General features: G+C 48.7%; 1 protein-coding gene across 4 annotated transcripts in view; it reads left to right on the top strand.

Annotated features, from left to right (window-relative positions):
• The window catches only part of VIT (vitrin), a 125,045-nt gene that overhangs the window by 73,814 nt on the left and 32,473 nt on the right, over window positions 1-18,758 (top strand). For 3 of the 4 annotated variants that reach the window (XM_067007812.1, XM_067007810.1, XM_067007811.1), the window contains 2 exons: window positions 5,801-5,992; window positions 18,129-18,173. In XM_067007812.1, the coding sequence (XP_066863913.1) occupies window positions 5,801-5,992; window positions 18,129-18,173 (237 nt within the window). The remainder of the gene's footprint in view (window positions 1-5,800; window positions 5,993-18,128; window positions 18,174-18,758) is intronic. The other variant, XM_067007813.1, reaches the window with a different exon arrangement.

Below are 18,758 nucleotides of genomic sequence, written 5' to 3'. Positions count from 1 at the left end.
TGTGTCAGACACCTGTCCTACACGGTGACCCTGAGGCAGGGTGCCGGGACACCCCCGTTTCCGATAAGGTTCAGCCCCTGCCCAAGGGCCCCGCTCCAACCGGCCCCTACAGCACTCAAACTCTGATCGCATCCCCTCGAAGCAGGTCAAGTTGAAGGGAAGAGGGGGTGGAGGGGAGAGAAAACAACTACAGCCAAATGACGACTTAGATGATAAAATCTATTGGTTTCTACGTCCTCCATAGCAGAGATCGTTTTCAAAACTTCTCTGTCTGCCCCAGGCACCGTGGTCCAGCTTAGCACTGCCCACCGGAGCAGGCCTGACTCACTGACGGCCAGGAGGAGTGTGGAGGAGAACGGGCGCCTTCTCACACTTTGCTGCTACGTACTTTATTTTTATTTTATTTTCTATTTTTTGGCCACGCCGCTCAGCTTGTGGGATCTCAGTTCCCCGACCAGGGGTTGAACCCAGGCCCTCAGCAGTGAATGCACAGAGTCCTAACCACCGGACTGCCAGGGAATTCCCATGCTGCTACGTACATTTAAAATTAGCAGGGCTTCCCTGGTGGCGCAGTGGTTGAGAGTCCGCCTGCCGATGCAGGGGACACGGGTTCGTGCCCCGGTCCGGGAGGATCCCACGTGACGCGGAGCGGCTGGGCCCGTGAGCCATGGCCGCTGAGCCTGCGCGTCCGGAGCCTGTGCCCCGCAACGGGAGAGGCCACAGCAGTGAGAGGCCCGCGTACCGGAAAAAAAAAAAAAAAAAAAAAAAGATAAAATTAGCAAAAGCCATAGCCAGAACATCAGGCCTTGCTACTGTCATCTGTCCCCTCTACCAAAACTTCTCCACCTTCGATGACACCATCACCATGTATCACCATCAGCCTCCTATCACCAGATTATTCATGGTTGTCAGAGTCTGAAAAATGAAGTTCATTCATTCACTCACTCATTCAATAACCATGTAGTGAGCACCTGCTCTGTGGCAGACTCTGAGCTCAGCTATAAGGATTCCAACATAGAAGGGATACTGGGGTCTCATCCAGCTTCAAGATTAGAGGAACCCCCCTTTCAAGTGACAGTCCCGCCATGGAGTGAGTTTCACCAATTCAAATAAAAAATTCCAATGAGAACCGTCAAAGGGCGGCTCCCTTTGTTGCTACTCTTCCTTCAGTGATCAAATTCCTTTAGAAATGGAAGGAAGCAGAAGAAATGAAGATGTGAGGGCCAGCAGCTGCTCAGGTCCCGGCATGCCCCTGCAAGAGGCTTCCTGATCTCTCCAAGAATGTGAGTGAACAGGTAAATCAGGTTAGGACGACCCCCTCAAAGCATAACAACCCTCTTTCATGGGAAATTATCTCACTCACAAAATAGGATGCATCTTGCTTTGCCGTGTGCAGCTCCTGCTGAGAAAACACATTCCTGAGATTTAAACGCTGTTCCCAAGGCAGTTAGCAACCATTAAACAGGCAGCTGGTATTTGGCTGGAGTCTCAAGCTACTCTGAGCTCAATAAAAACAGGTAAGTGTCGGTTTGTAGAAGTTCCCCCAAAGCTGAGAAGGCACACTGCCGGCACCACCACCAGAGAAGGGAAAGGAAATCTTTACTCTTGCTGAGCAAGAGTGTCAAAAAAATCCGCCCCCCCCCTCCCGACTCGCCTTGCCCTGGAAGAAAATCAAGCCCAAGTTTATTGTAAGAAGTTTGTTCAGGGACCTTCTGCCCTCACTGCCAACACCCTCCAAGGCCACCCCTTCACCCTGTCTTGGGAGTAAGATTACTTCCACCAGAACTCTGGAGACCTCAGGCCACCCTCTCAGGGGAACCACATTCAGGAATCTTGAAGTGACTCATGACTTCTACTTTGTTCCCCTTTTGTGGGGAAAAAGCATGGAACTTGGCATCAAACAGATGTGGGTCCAAATCCTGGCTCCGCTACCTGCTGTCCGTGTGACCTGAGACTCGTTTCTTGACCTCTTGGAGAATCTGTCCCTTGTCTTAAAAATGGGAATTGTTGGATCACTTTCAGGATTGTGACTAATATCACATGTGAATGCTTCTGTAAAAGAGGTGCATAGTAGATGCTCAGTGAATATTAAGTTTCCTGCCCTCATGCAGAGCCCTGAGGCATGTTATAAGTTCTCCTGGGGAGAGCCAAATCCTTCCCTGTCGCTCTGACCCCAAGGTGTCGCTGCTAAACTGGTTTCAATTTCCTTCAGTCACCTCACATTTGACACCTACTGAAAGCACTGTTTTCCACTGGGGAGAGGGAGGCATATCACGATGGTGTCAGCAGCTGTCATTTATCGGAGGCCTACCATGTGCCAAGCACTGCGTGACCCCCTTACGGACATGATCTCTACCTGTGACAACAGTGTCCCAAGTAGGTCTGACCGTCCCCATTTTCCAGCAGAGGGAGCCAGGCTCCGAAAGCCGAAGAAAGCCTAGTGGCCAGGCTGGTGAGGGCTGGAGCCAAGACTCCAGCCTGGCTCTGGCTGTGGTTCTCAAATCAGATTTCCAAGGCCCAGCCCCCATCAGTGAATCGGAATCTCTGGGAATAGGGCCCTGCATCGCCTCCACTGTGATCCTAGTGATGACCAGGTGTAGGAAGCTGGGAGGCCCTCTTTGTGCTGTTGAGAAGGTGGTTGTCTGGAGCTGTTCTTGACCTTGTCCAAAGAGTAACACATTAAGAGTCTAGGGGAAGTTTTGAAATGTTTTCCCATGAAAACCGCTGAAAAAAGACCAAACCTCCATGTATCTGAGGTTGTACGAAGAAACTATTCTGGTGGTTTTATTTCAAATTGCTCAAAAAGAACCTGGTCCCGTGAAGAATTCACTTTGGGTCACGTCAGGCATTATACTCAGTAAGGAACTGGAAGCATTGGGGTAGAGTATCTTCTCTATTTCCCTCTTTTTTTTTTTTTTTTTTTTTTTTGTGGTACCCGGGCCTCTCACTGTTGTGGCCTCTCCCGTTGCGGAGCACAGGCTCCGGACCCACAGGCTCAGCGGCCACGGCTCACGGGCCCAGCTGCTCCGCGGCATGTGGGATCTTCCCGGACCGGGGCACGAACCCGTGTCCCCTGCATCGGCAGGTGGACTCTCAACCACTGCGCCACCAGGGAAGCCCTATTTCCCTCTTAAAGACAGTTATATTCTGTGAAGGAGAGCAGGCAAAAACGACTAGGTCTTGTGTGGAAGATGGTGGAAGACCAGGGATTTGGCTCTGTTGGTTGAATTTCTGATGTGCTTGAAAACATCTGTGTTCTAAGCAAGTAACATAAATGGCTGCCCTCAGGATATTTAATCTGCTTTCTAGCAAAGCAATACCAGCAAAGGCAAACTGGGGCGGGGTGGGGGGGGCGTTCAGAGACCTCAGAATTAGCCAATGGTGTGAGAAAAAGATAATCGAGATCCTCCACGGCCAATGAGTTTAAAGTGGCAAAAATATTGACTATTTCCAAGTAGAAGTTTTGTTTTTAATTTAATTAATTGTGGTTTAATTAATACTTTGCAAGTAAAATGTACTGTCAGTTTATTTATATATTTCTCTCCAAGTTAGTAATTATATCCTATTTCAAAAACTAATACAAGTGATTCTATTAAATGGCTTTTCCCTGTATGAACCTGGGCCTGCATCTCCTGAAAGAGGCATTACTGCCTGGTAGCATTTACCAGAGGGTATAACAGAAGAGTACTTTAGAGAAATTAGAAACTTCCCTAGGACTTGTTATGAAAGCTCAATTCCTTTAGAGTAATGGAAATGTCATAAATCACACTAGTTTTGCCCAAGGATGGCGTGAAGACTGGCTGAACCCCCGAGGCCGCTGCCAGCTCTTTAGCAATCTGTCTGGCACAGTCTCCAGGTGGCTTTAAAGGCAACCAACTGTTAGCAAACATCAGGGTAAATGAGGGATCCACTTCCTGCCTTGCTGGGCTAATGCCTGCAAGAGCAGACAGGATGGCCGAACTCCAACCCAATCCCAGGACGCTGTGTGCTGATCCGCTCTCCCACAGGCGGTAATAGCAGCAGGGTGGGGAAATGAGCAGGTGCGAGTGCTGAGCAGTGGGTCTAAAATACCCGACGCCACCTCACGTTTGTCTGCGTGGCCGGACAGGGCTGTGGTCTGACACTGCCCAGCACGCTGTACAATGTCAAAGAGGAGGTTTGGAGGTTCCCACGAAGAGCGCAGCTCCTTCTATCTCAGATGCTACCCCCGCCCCCTTGGCCTGCTGTTCTGTGACCAAAGATGCTTCATCCCTAAGCAGAGTTAAGGCCAGAGCTGGGGTGCTGTCAAAGGCTGAAAAACGACTCCTGAAAACATATCCATGTCCGAATCCCTGGAACCTGTGAATGTTTTCTTATACGGCAAAAAAAAGGGGAGTGGGGAGGAAGGCAGGGGGGGCTTTGCTGGTGTGCTTAAGTTAAAGATCTTTAGATGGGGAGGTTATCCAGGATTGTCTGTGGGCTGGGTGGTGGAGGAGACTAAATGCAGTCACATGTATCCTTAAGAGAGGGAAGCAGAGGGAGATTTGACACACACAGAGGAGAAGGCCAGATGGAGACAGAGCAGAGGGAGAACTGAAGATGCTGGCCTTGAAGACTGCAGGGGTGGGGCCACAAGCCAAGGAGTGCCAGCAGCCACCAGGAAATGGAAGAGACAGGGAGCAGATTCTACCTTGGAGCCTCTGGAGGGAGCTCAGTCCAGTGACACTGATTTCCAACTTTCAGCCTCCAGAGCTGTGAGAGAATAAATTTTTTAAGCCACTGAGCACATGGTAATTTGTTAGCGCCGCCAGGAAACTAATAGAGATGCACAGGTGTAGAGGTTGGCCTACCTGCCACGGGTGCAGCAGACACAAGTGACTGGTGGCTGTTGTTCCCTCCCGGGGCTGGGGTGCCGTTCACTTTGGGGACCATGTTTTGTCTCCTTCCGGCGCAGACCCACGGTTCTCAATACAACGCCAAGGCCCAGTGGGCCCCTTGTCCCCATGCCCTCAACCTAACAAATTCAGACTCGTTTCAAATTATGGAAACAGGGCTTTCCTGGTGGCGCAGTGGTTGAGAGTCCGCCTGCCGACGCAGGGGACACGGGTTCGTGCCCCGGTCCGGGAGGATCCCACATGCCGCGGAGCGGCTGGGCCCGTGAGCCATGGCCGCTGAGCCTGCGCGTCCAGAGTCTGTGTTCTGCAACGCGAGAAGCCACAACAGTGAGAGGCCCGTGTACCGCAAAAAAATTTAAAAAAATAAAAAATAAAAATAAATAAATAAATAAAATTATGGAAACAATCTAAATCATCACACGGGGATGAAGAGCATAATTCAGAAGAAGCATCTAGATGGCCCTTACCATCTAATTAGTTCTGACACCCCATTTTATAGATGAGGAAACTGGGGTCCAGAGGAGTTAGTCGGCTAGTCATGAACCACATCTAAACTAGAACATCTAAGACACGTTGTCTAAAATCGTGAAAGCCCTGAAAGGACGCCCTATCCCCAGGCCAACACTAACTGAAACGGCAAAAAAATACGTTCATGAACCATTGCTTCTGGTGTATGGAAAATTAATTTGACAGTTAATCATGTTTGGCCTTGTCTATGTTAATGTTGTTTTGAGCTGTCTTTTAAGTATTTTGTTATTTCATCTTTGGTTTGTTTATTGGCTTATTCCTCCATCCAGATTGTACATTCCTCCACAGCAGCTAGCACAGGACTTTGCTCATAGCTAGTGTTCAAGAAATATTTATTTCTGCCCCGAAGAGCCTACCGTCTGTTTTGTAAGACCCAGTGTAATTCCACTTTCTTACAGGTGAGACCACAGAAGCCTATCGGAGCCCATCAGCTCCAGGGACAACCGCACAGCCAGTCCCCCTGGTGCAAGTACTGGGGACCACCGCAGTTGAAGGCACCCACACCACCTTGCCAAAGCCGGCCCCATCTGCAGGCTCTACCACCAGCAGCCTCAGACCACAGCCCGTGGGCCAGAGAAGCCGGGAGCTGGGTCAGTAGGTAGACTGTGTGTTGCCATGTGCTAGAAGAGGGGAAGACTGGGTTTTTAAAGTTAGTAGCTCTGTCTGAATGCCTGCGTATGAGCCCATCTCCCACCTTTTAAGCTGGGCGAGGGGAGCGCGCCAGAGACCTGGGCCAGGGTGTGTGTCATGCCCTCCCAGATTCAAGGGGTAAACCTGAGCCCAGTAATAATTCAGGACCAAGCTAAAAGCTAAGCAAACTATGTAGAAGCGACTTAATACAGATTTGAAAATAGGTCTGTTGTTAATCGTACCTGGGAATGTAGGATATGACGTGAAACTTTCCCATTGCAAAATCCCCATTTCTCCAAAATCTCAGTTGAAGGGATAATAGCTTTCTATGTAAACGCTGTTGCGTTTTGTTTTGTTTTAAGGGACAAACTGAATACTCCTGGAAGTCTTCAAATATTAGAAGCAAACAAAACAAAAAGAATCCCTTTAGGAAAAGCCACATAGCTCAAGTTTTTCATTCCTTTTCTGATTGCTTTTTGTCTGCCCACTTGTATCCATTTCTTAAATCATGTTTTAGGTTTTACTAAAGTCCAGTTTATAGAATTAATCTCAGTATTACATCAGATACGACCTTAGGAGCCCGTTTGATACTCCAAACACCCGTTTTTACACAGGCTTCTACACCAGGCTTCCTGGGCAATAAGCACCTATCCCAGCTCTAAAGGTCTTCTGGCAAGAGGGCGGGAAATTCCACAGCGGGAATTGTTGTCTCAGCTACTTTTTCCAAATATTTCCCACCTGGTGCCACTTTTGCCTCCTAGGAGGAAGCACCCAGGACTCGTACTTTCAGCCTCACCTCCAGCTTCCTGGCATCAGTGCCTTGTAGCACGACCCCTTCCCCGCCTTCCATGTCAGAGCCCAGCTCTCTTCCATTGAACAAATCCAAACACTTGCAACGTGCAAGACATTCTTCTAAGCACCTGACAAATATTAACCTATTAAATCCTCAGAACAACCTTAGAGAGCAGATACATTACTTCTAATTTGACTAATTCATCGTACTGAGGAGGAAACCAAGGAGTAGGTCAGTGAGGCAAATGGTCCCCAGCCACACAGCTGGGAAGCAGCAGAGCCGCGATTCACGCCCAGCAGCCGGCTCTCCGTGAATCCCCTTGCACCCTGCCGTAAACGAACACCCGAGGCACTAACGATGCAGCACAGAATCAGGGGCCTTGACCTGCCTTGACATCAGTGGGGTGACAAGATTCGAGGGTCTTAGACACAGCCAATTCCCGCTGTGATCGGTAAGCGACAGTAACAGAACGCACAGTCCCTTCTCTCCCTGTGCCAGGCTCCCTGTATGCATGACTCACGGAAGAAGCTATAATATAACGTCCCCAGATAAAAATACCATACAAATAATTTCTGAAATATACTAGACACTCCCCCACCAACTTGGTTCTTTCAAAGACTTTTGAGTAGCTGAGTGAGTGGGTGTCTCCTTAGAGGATGTCAGTTTTTACATAACACGTATAATTAAGTCCGGGGCATATTTATTTGGCTACACCAGGAGCTTGGAAACCCTGTTACAAGTTGGGCCTGTGCTTATGGAAAACCTCAAGCAACTGGAAGCAGTGGCCCCCAGCCTGGCAAAGCTTCCTTCCTGATTCCTGGCCTGGGGACAGGAGCTTTGGGCAGCAGCCTCGCAGCCCATCAGTGCACTTCATTCTGGTCCAGCACCCACCTCCATGCTGCACCACAGACTGCTAGACAAATATTCAGGGCAAGCGCTCCGTGCAGCCTGTGCCCTGATTGCTAAGAAAGGAGCCAAACCAGGGAGGGAGGAAGAGAGGACTTTTTAAAATGTGTATGGCCTACTCAAAGGATTTTCTGTAGGAGTGAAGAAGAGTGAAGATTGGTGTTTGAATGCCTTTTTTTTTTTTAAATAACAACCTTATTGAGATACTTTTCACCTACCATACAATTCACCCATTTAAAGTGCACAGTTCGGGCTTCCCTGGTGGCGCAGTGGTTGAGAGTCCGCCTGCTGATGCAGGGGACACGGGTTCGTGCCCCGGTCCGGGAAGATCCCACATGCCACGGAGCGGCTGGGCCCGTGAGCCATGGCCGCTGAGCCTGCGCGTCTGGAGCCTGTGCTCCGCAACGGGAGAGGCCACAGCAGTGAGAGGCCCGCGTACCGCAAAACAAACAAACAAACAAAAAAAAAATAAAGTGCACAGTTCAATGGTTTCCAGTATACTCACAGGGTTGTGCGACCATCACCACGGTCAGTTCTAGAACATTTTCATCACCCCCCAAAAGATCCCCACATCCACTGATGGTCACGCACCGTGTCCCCCTAAGCCTTCCCTCCCCCAGCCCCCGATAACCACCAGTCTACTTTCGTGAATGCCTGTCCTAGTGCTTGGCTACAGATATTCGCTGTGCTATTTTAGCCCAGGCATATTAAATAATATTTAATATATAGATAACTTCTTTATTTCTTCAAATAGCTGAAAATATTCTGTTAATCATGAGAGCAACTCTTCTGCTGATGGACAAGCAAGTTGCTGTTAATGCATTTAGGAAGTGGTTTTTTCCTTGCATATACGTGACTATAGTCAAAAGAGTCTAGAAGTGATGGTAGATGGGGCGTGCAAGCAAAACCTGATCCATGTATTCATTCAAAACCACTGCTTGAGTGTCCACTGGGTGTCAGGCACCATTTCAGGGTCTTGGACTACGTCGGTGGACACATCCCACCAAGATCCCTGCAGCAGGACACCTGAGAAGTGTGAGCTGGAACACGAACAGCCTGCATTTGGGGGTCGATGAGTCGTTTTTGCTCTACAGTGAGGTAAAGATGCCCTTTCAGACAGGACACAGGAACTTGGAGGGAGTCCAGGAAAGAATAGAAACTTTGTTTCTATTCTTCCGGGGAAGCAAGGGGCTTCCCCGGCCCTAGCCTAGGAAGAGGAGCTGATAGAGCTGGCAGGCCTCCAAGGAAGATGGGGCTGGACACCAAGGCCGCTTCATGGCCCCTTAACTGCCCCACGGATGTGCCAACCTAACAAGGCAGAGAGGAGCACGGGACGAGTCAAGGCTGGGGCTCCGGGAGCCAAGGGCCAGAGTGACAGAGACCACCCACCGGGCAGAGGCGAGGCCGTTCAAGGACTACCTCGGCACCCAGTGGAGCCAGGAGGTCGCAGTGCTGCATCCCGGGGCCAGAGGGGGCAGCCTGGAGAATGAGGTCCATAGCTATGCTGAGGAAAGAGTTCTGGAAAAGATGGAGAATGCCTCAGGCCCAGCTGCAGGGCCTGCTGAATCTACCACGGGCTTGGAAGGCGGAACGTGGCTTCGCCTGACATTGTTTTCCTGGTCTGGTTCGTCTCAAGAAGTGCCGTGGTTGCCTCCGCAGATCTAACCTATCATCAGAATGTCCACCTTGAAGGGTAAAGCAGGGAGGGGAGCAGAGCGCTACCCAGTGGCAAGGCATGGTGACGCACCTTTCTACTCCATGCCACCCCCTGACCAAGGGCAGCTAAGGAGAAGGAAGTGGTGCAACCTGGGACAGGAAGGAACCAGCAACTACAACTGCCCATCCCTTCCACGTGCAGTTTCCCTTCTCACCAACATGTATCTCATCTCTGAATGTTTATCTTCCTTAAGGTGTCAGGAGAAGGTTTTTCTTAAAATCCAGTCTTACAAAATAGTAAGACAAATATTCCAAAAGAAAAATGGGTGAAGGCCATAACCGGGCAGGCCACGGAAGAACTATAGATGGCCAATAAATAAAACAGAAGGCGTTCAACTTCACCAGGAGTCAAATAAATGCAAAGTAAACAATAAGATGTCATTTTACACCAATTAACATTGGAAATTGATAAAACACAGTTTGGGCCCGAGTATGGAGAAATGACTCAGCATTTGCACTTACAGGAATATATCCCAAGGTAATTATCAGCCAAAGTCAAAAGAAGCCTGGACACAGATGTTGTTCATGATAGAAATATAGATGGAGACGGTTTAATCGTCCATTGTCAGAACACTTAAAGAAATTACTATACAGCTATTCAAATATGTGTACTTACTGACAGAAGATTGGTCTGTGACAGGTTGTTAAGTCAAAGAAGCAGGCTACAAAACAGGATGGGTACCAATCTCGTGTTTTATAATTATGTTTTTGCACATGAGAACGTGTGCATAGGAAAAGGGATAGAGGGCTTCCCTGGTGGCGCCGTGGTTAAGAATCCGCCTGCCAATGCAAGGGACACGGGTTCAAGCCCTGGTCCGGGAAGAACCCACAGGCCATGGAGCAACTAAGCCCACGTGCCACAACTACTGAGCCTGCGCTCTAGAGCCCACAAGCCACAACTACTGAGCCCGCGTGCCACAACTACTGAAGCCCATGCACCCTAGAGCCCATGCTCTGCAACAAGAGAAGCCACTGCAATGAGAAGCCCGTGCACCGCAACAAAGAGTAGCCCCCACTCACTGCAACTAGAGAAAGCCCGTGCGCAGCAACAAAGACCCAATGCAGCCAAAAATAAATAAATAAAATTTTTTTAAAAAAAAGAAAGAAAAAGGGATAGAACACTATATACCAAAATTGTAAACCAGCCACTGCTGTATAGAGGGATTGCAGATAATTCCTTACTACCCATTGTGTATATTTTGACAGTCAGCCTGTGTTCACTTTATAATTAGAAAACAGAGCTATTTTGAGTTAGTGTCCAAATAATTGGAATGGAGACAAAGGGAGTGAAAAGTTATGGCAGATAGATTTGATTCTAAGAAAAACTGATATTTTCCCATGACCTCTTATCTCTTCCTTTCCGTGAAACTTGGTTCTTTTTTCCCTCGGCTGCTTTTTATGTGGTCCCCTTTCCCCAAAAATGGACTTTGCATCTCTCTTTACAGAATCTCCCATCTCCCTTCTCCCTTTTAAAGCCTTGCTACAGAAAAATTGCCCTGTGAATAATGAATGCTGAAGTGTATTTGATTCTCCCACAGAGTAATTAAGGATAACCCATTGTGTACCCTTAAAAATGACTGAAAGCTAATGCTATTTGCATCAATACCATGTTAATGCAGTTTAAGCAAATTGCTAAATGTTAAGTGACATTTCTATTGAAGGATTACTTTAACCCCCTCAGGAGTGGCACAGCTGAATTATTGTAAGAATAATGAAGTATAAAGAAATATGGCACTTTAGTAAAAGATGTTTACTTTGACAGTTGTGAAGTACAAGGGTTACTGTTACTTGGAATTTTCAGTTAGTGTTTTGAGTTAAATCCTTTTTTTTTTTTCTATTTCAATGCCTCCTCCAGGGCAGGTTCAGACCACCCAAGGACAAACTTTACCTTGGTTCTGACCTTGGTAATGTCTTGCTAGGATGGATCAAGGAAAGAATGAGAACAGTTAGATTAAAATTCATGCTCTGACCAGTCAAATGTTATTACAGACTTCTGGTCAACCACCACCTACACTAACAGCCAAAATAGCCCCTGAACTAATCCAGGTAAGAACCTGAACTCACCTTTCTAGCTACTGACGAAAGTTAAGCTTGTTTACATGGGGTTTGTCTTTCCAAATCCTTGTCATTTGACTCAGATTTGGACAGAAAGCATTAAACCAGATATGCCAACAAAAGATACTGCTCAAGGGCCCAACTTGTAAGGAAAGTAAGGAAGCCCTTAAATAAGCAAAGCTTTCACAATCGCCATTCCCCAGAGGCAATTTTGTGGAGGTTGTGATAGAAATTCCTAAGGATTCGGTAACTAGGCTCTTACAAACCTGAAAAGGGATACTCTCTCGGGTTTACACTTGAGGAACAAGGGTCAAAGCAAGAGAGAAATTTTTATCATTTCCCAGGAAAGGGCAGAGCCAATTTTGCCTGAGTAGTTCTGTGATATGGGGAACAGAAATACATTCTCTCTCTAGGAATTCTCCTATGAATTACGACACTCCCTGGCTCCCCTTTCTTCACTTCTGTGTGCATCTCTTCAAGGTTTGGCCCAAGAACTGGGAATGCAGAAAGAAGAAACAAGTTCTCCTCTCTGAGACGCTGTTGAGGCCTGCAGAGATGAGAAAGAAAAATCTCACCCGGTTAGATGCTTTCCACATGCTCTGCTTGGGGCCTGGGCCATGAGTTGACAGACTTGAGACACAGTTTCCTTTGTAGCCTTGGGGCACTAGGAACAAGAAGAGTCCAGGCCTTTCTCTTGCTGGGGGATACCTGTCTGTCCTCCACAAGTTCAAAGAGTCCTAGAGACTGTAGGTTCTGTTTTGTTTTGATTCCAGATGGGAGTAGGGGCTCCACCGGGTCCCCCGGACAGGGCTAAGAGCTTCGATGGCTTCACAATTGCACCTCTGGCCACATACATGCTGCTGTTCAGGACAAAGGGCTTAAGGATCAGATCGCCCGGCAGGCCAAGGACTCCAAGGCCATTTTAGACCCTAACAGGCCCGTGGGACAGTTCAGGCAGCCAAGCCCGGGGCACTGCTTCCTCTAGTGCCCTTGGCCAGGATCTGTGCGTCCTCTGCAACCCCCCCAAAGTAGAGCCAACCACAGAAAGCTTGGCTGACTTCCAAGGCACTTTCATCAGGGGGCAAAATAAGAGAAAGCAGACTGCTGCTTGCATGTAAATCAACTGACCCTGTGTAATCCCCCCGGGTATCCAAGGGCAAGATTCTCCGGAGCTGCTTTCCAGAAACCTCGCGAGGCTGCCCACTGCTTGCCGTCCCTGCTCTGCTACACTTAACAAACGCGTTCTCCCCGCACCCGCTGGCCTCTGCAGCTCACCTCCGGGTCATGCCAAGTTGTTTGAACTCTAGTGAGCATCTGTTTGCTCTGTCCTTCCTCAGTGTGCCGAGAGTATGCCTCTGCCAGTCCAGACACCCAAGGGCTGTCAGGGGTTTGGGTCGGCTGGAGAGGCACCCCCCGTGCCATCCCAGGACCCGCCTCCGGGACATAGAGCGAAGACCCAGACACACGTCGCCAATCAGACTCGGCTTGGGGGATGATGGCAACAAGGCGCTTATTTGACCTCCAGCTCGTGTTCTTTCCTGCCCAGCAACCCAAGGCCGTGTCGAGCATTTGATCCCACTCCCTTTTGATAACCCTTCATAGCTGAAACTCCCTTCCTCCTCCGTTCTCTCCACGCTCCAGTAATGAACGAAAGCTCAACCTCGTTGACGGCACTGATGCTCCCAGCTCCTTTCTCACCCTCAAATCCGACCCCTTTCTGCGGCTCCTCCCCCTCCACCGTCACCCCTGCAGCTTTGCTCTGAGCGCCCCGGACCCTCCTGCGGACCCCCGCGTGCCCCTGCCTTGGCGCCTCTCCTCCCCCAAGACACACAGGCCTGGATCGCGGCGAAGGCCCGGCGCCGGGCGGGCTCTCACTTCCCACGTAATCATGCATTTCAGACAAGTCACCCAATTCCTCGGCTAGAAAATCAGCAGATCGTAGAATTGGAAAGAGTTGTATAAAGGGCCTCTGATCTAATTTCCCACCAAACAAATGCATCCCTTATGGCATGCATGACAGAGACTTTGCCCTGCGTAGGATAACTTCCCAGTCCCACTGTTAGACACACTATCCAGAACTTAAGCCCGCTGCTCCTAATTTTTCTAAACTAGTACTTCTCAAAGTGTGATCCGGGGACCTGCTTTCAGGCCTTCTGTGAGGCCCTCACTTCTCTGCGTACATAACTGTGGGAGGCCAGATTTTCTTCGTACTCTTCAACAAAGACGAGATTTCACCACAGATTGACTGCAGGAACTGACATCAGATTATAGCTGCCTTCTATTATGTCAGACACTGAAGCAATGCGCCACTCTTCTCATTGAATGCTTTTGTTTCAGAAAAGTTATTTTTCATGAAAAATGTTAGAATAGATAGGTCTATTGTTATTTTTAAGTGAATAAATAGTGAAATAGATGGATAGTTAATACTCTGTTTCAGATGAGAGGATGCACAGTTTTAATTTCTAATATGAGAAAAATCAGTAGATGTAGCCAACACAAACAGAGCCTCTTTGGGGGTCTTCAATATTTTTAAGATCGTAAATTTGCGAGCCTTTCAAATGTATGAAAGTAGCCTTCACGTCCTCCATTATGTCTCATCTCTTCTGGGATAAATTTCTCTCATCCCTCCAACAGGTCCTTACATGACTCAGCGTCACACCCTCGAGCTAAACCACAGTCTGTCGGTGAGTGAGAACAGGGCACTCAGAGCAGGACACGATGCCTCAAGGGCTGTGCCCGGGAGTTGCCTCTCGCCCTAAACACTCTGGTTCCTTGAAAACATCCCAGGTTCCTTGTGGGGGGGGGGGGGGAGGTTCTGTCTCATCATCAGCTCATCTCCTACTGAACTGGCAATGACTCAAGTGCCCAGGGTTTTATCTCAGGTATTTCTACAGAAGCAGGTCACCCCAATCCTGTAGCCTTCCTGAATCTTAATTCTGTCATTGAATATATATATATATATATATATATATATATATATATATATATATTTTTTTTTTTTTTTTTTTTTTTTTTTTTGTGGTACGCGGGCCTCTCACTGCTGTGGCCTCTCCGGTTGCGGAGCACAGGCTCCAGACGCACAGGCCCAGCAGCCACGGCCCACGGGCCCAGCCACTCCGCGGCATGTGGGATCTTCCCGGACCAGGGCACGAACCCGTGTCCCCTGCATCGGCAGGCGGACTCTCAACCACTGCGCCACCAGGGAAGCCCTGTCATTGAATATATTAACAATCCTTCCAACTCCTCTGTCATCCACCAAATTGATTAACATGCCACCTGTCTCCCTTCCAGTCACTGATAAAATTACATCACATGGGACGGAGTTTCATGAGCCCCATTAAATACCCCATCTGTGTCTAGGGCAAACCATTAACAGACCCAGGCAGCTATGTATGGCCCTCTAATGATGTTGTCGTCGGCCTCAATATTTCATCCTCTCGTCCACGGGACACCGAACTTATGACCTCGAGTGGTTCCTGCTTCCTCCTCCCACCATGCTTCCTGCCCACGGGTGTAACTTGACACATCCCCAATTTAAGCCACCGCTTCCACTGCAGGGGAACTGTTCTTTAATTTAAAAAAAAATTTACTGAGTGTACTAAATGTCAGACACTGTGCTGTTAGAACTACAAAGATGACTCAGATATTTTCAGATTCTAGAATTCTGGGGCCTCCTCCAGCCCCCATAGGCAGACCCCCACCCCTCCTACCGGGACCCTCTGAGAAGGGACTGGAGCGACTGAAGCTAAACTCGGGGACTTTTCCTTGGAACCATCCTGTTGCTGCCTGGCTTCACGGTACCATGAGCTCTGTTTGATCAGATAAGCTTCACTGGCCTGGAAACCTAACAGTGGAGTTGATGTTGTTTCCACGAGAAGAGGCTGCCAAACAAATATTCCACACGGAGCTTTGGAGGGAACCCACCTGCAAACCCGGGACGGCTGACGCATCGCCGGCGTGACGGCCCGTGCCCAGGACCTCTGACTGTCCTCGGCCTTCTCTGACAGCCCCTGTGCGTCGGGCTGCGGGCACGAGGCTCCTGTGGCACAGCTGCAGCTGCTCTCCGAGTGCCCCCCATCTCACTGCAGCCAGAGAACGTTCTCCAAGGGAAACGTGCAGCCCTCGGGGCGTGAAGCCAGGCCCCCGGAAGGGAGATGTGCAGAGTTCCCTGGCTCCAGAGGCTGCTGCCTCTCAGACGACCCCCTCCTCCTACAAGCTGCACCGGGAGTCACCGGGGAGAAGCCGGTGGGGGGGGGCGCTAAAGGGTCACCTGTGCTTCTGCCCCATAAAATTTGAGAGCCCTAAAGGGAGGCCCTTAGGGGGCTCCCGCTTGGGTCCCGGGCTGGTGACTTCCAGATGTGCAGGGAACAGAAGGAACTTAACCAGTGCGAGGGTCGTCATGGATCTTAAAACAGGAATGTCCTGGGCCCTCATGCTTCGTGTGCGTTACAGGTGTAGTTGCAGGCCTAGCTTTTCCGGGGCCTCACCCAGTACCCTGAGATGCTGAAGGGACCATGACGCCTCCCGTGTGATGAACCCGCGGTAATCACATGCAGGTGGAGCCTGCCTGCCCGCCTGGGCTTAACGTTCAGCTCTTCCACTCCCTGCGCCTCGGTTTCCTCACCTGTAAAGTGGGAGCATAGCTGTACCTGACCCACAGGGTTATTGTGACTTAATGGTCAGTGCGTGTTCAAAATCAATACCTCTCTAAGACACTGACTGTATCTATAAGATGACCTAGCCAGGATTATCACAAAAATAATTAGCTGTTTTGTTACGAGCACCTTTTACACTTTTCAGAGTGACTTTGTCCACATTTACCTTCATGTGAGGCAGGGCAGGAGAAATCCTTATGAGCTCGGCTTTACGCAGGAGAAAACTGGAGATCAGAGAAGGTAGGCGAGCCCCGCAGACCCGCAGCTAGTGTTTTGGTAGACTCAGGACGGGTCTCCTGACTTCTGTTTTCCCCACACCACGCCCTCAGACCTCAACACCAGAACACAAATGTTCTCACAAATCTACTTCTCATTACTACCAAATCCCAAAACACCAAGTCTGAGCTGTGCAAATATTTTTTCAGCCTCTGGCTTTTGGATGAAAGCGATTTGATTCAGACTTGTCCCAAACAAATGAAAGTGGCATGGACAGAAGGACAGGCCTCCAGGACGGGAGGAAGAGGCTTGAAAATCCCTCATGTCAGAGAACTGTTTATCTCCTGCCAAAGTAATAGAGCCTCCAGCATTCTAATCTTTCCTCACACCCAAGGGTGCTGAAAGCCTTGGTCAAAAACTGAGACGTCACCAGCACCTTTTTTTTTTTTTTAAGGAAAAGGGCCAAGCGCATATTTTTACCAGTAGGTGGCGTCAGAGTAATGAGGCTAAAGAAGCTGGATGTTTAAACATATACATCATAAATATTTTGAACTTGGAGATCATTCCACCCAAACTGCTAATGTTACTCAAAAAGGAACTGAGGTTCATCGAGGGCATGTGACTTGCTCAAGGTCCTACACCTGAGCCAAATTAAACTCAGTTCTCACCATTAACCCAGAACCTGCAAGAACACAGACTATCTTTCAAAGCAGCCTGGCATCTTTTAATCATGCACAGGAAAATATCACTTCACTTGAGTGTGTTAATAATTGCAGTGTGCTGGAAAGCTGATGGCCTTTAAGAAATGAAACAGTTCTTTATGCTCTCAGCCTTGAAAGCTAAAGGCAAGGGGAGAGGGGAGGGAATGAGAGACGGTGAGAAACAGCCATTAGGGTGTCCTTACGAGGCTTCCTAATATGTTTGAGCTGCCTCTGAGCCCCTCCCAGCCATAATTCTCCAAAAGAGATCAGGGAGATTAGGTAAGAATCTCCCCTTCCCGACCACCGCTGCCACTTTATCAGCACTGGTTTGTGGTGAAGGGCATTACACAGATAGGATGCCAGGTGCCACTTTGCTCTATTCTGCTTGAGGCACACCATGAGAAGCAGAGCCTCAGGAAATGAGCGTACTGCCTGCTCCCTGAAGGGGCCAGATTTGTTCTGTGTGGTTCCAAGGAAAGAAACACAAACACATGGGTAAGGCAAAGGTACCCAGAATGATGCTGGGCATATTTGGGGCGCTTATTGAGTGTGACGGGTGGATGGAAGGATGGATGGATGGATGGATAAAGATTTCATATTGATACAATGAAACGTTTTCTCAAAGTCTCAATAGTCCAAGAAGAAATGCACTACTTTGGTTGCGAATGTAATGAGTTCCCTGTCTCTGGAGGGATCCAAGCACCAGCCAGCTACTCGCTTAGGTAGAGATGTTATTGAAGCAGGTTAGGAGATTGGTTCAAATTGAATGAGCTTTTAGGTCCCTTTGAATTCCAGGATTCCTATTATTCCGTGATTCTTGGTGCATAGGGAAAGGAAGAAAAGAGTAAAGATATTTTCGTCTTTTGGCTTTAAGAGCTTTAAATGAGAAAATCCCACAGATTTCATGTTGCTTCATCCCAAAGTCTGGTCTCATGCTTCTTTATTGAACTTTCTGCCACAGTTAGAAAACGTTATCATCCTGGCAGTTCACTTGGGAGCTTCTGCTGGTTTCATCTAAGTAATGAGTTTGTTTCTTTTTGATTTTGAAAATCAGGGGAACCTGAATTGTGGAAACCTGGATCGGTGCTTCTAGATGCAGGTAATTATGCAGCCCATCCTCCTGGCCGTGACTAGATCAAGATTCGTACAGCAGGTGGCACAGAGACTAAGCTCAGCTAGAGAAGCCTTTCCAACAGTGTCATCTCCGACATTAGGGTCTGGTGACCATGCGAAGGGCCCACTGAAACTCCTACAGGGAGGCCTGGGTAAGGGACAAGACTGGATCACTAAGAGGGAAGGAAATGTGAAGACAAAAAAGCAGAAGGGAGTGAGTTCCAGGCCCCCAAAATGGGTTAGACCCTCACTCCATCTGGGAGCACACTTTGACTTCCTTCTGTTTCTTCTTCCTTCTTTGCAAATGGGATTCAGGTTTTCCCTTCACATGAATGAATGTTGTTCCCTGTTTACTACATTAAGTGTTTGAAACTCCAACAGCAAATGCGGCCTTCTGACTCTTGGTTCAAAGGCAGATTTTGCTGGTGGGTGGGTTGGGGGGAGTGGAGGAGAGGACTCTGGCCTCTGGACATGTATTTCTTCCCCTCCCAGAGCTCCTGGCTGAGAAATGCCATCCATGAATTTTTTCAAATGATGTGAGGAAGTGGGATGAGCAGGCTGACCTTTAATG

This window comes from Kogia breviceps, chromosome 11, assembly GCF_026419965.1.
Source record: "Kogia breviceps isolate mKogBre1 chromosome 11, mKogBre1 haplotype 1, whole genome shotgun sequence".
In the NCBI taxonomy this organism is placed as follows: domain Eukaryota; kingdom Metazoa; phylum Chordata; class Mammalia; order Artiodactyla; family Physeteridae; genus Kogia; species Kogia breviceps.
Note: the sequence above shows the minus strand (reverse complement) of the source record. Positions and strands in the feature narration are given on the sequence as shown.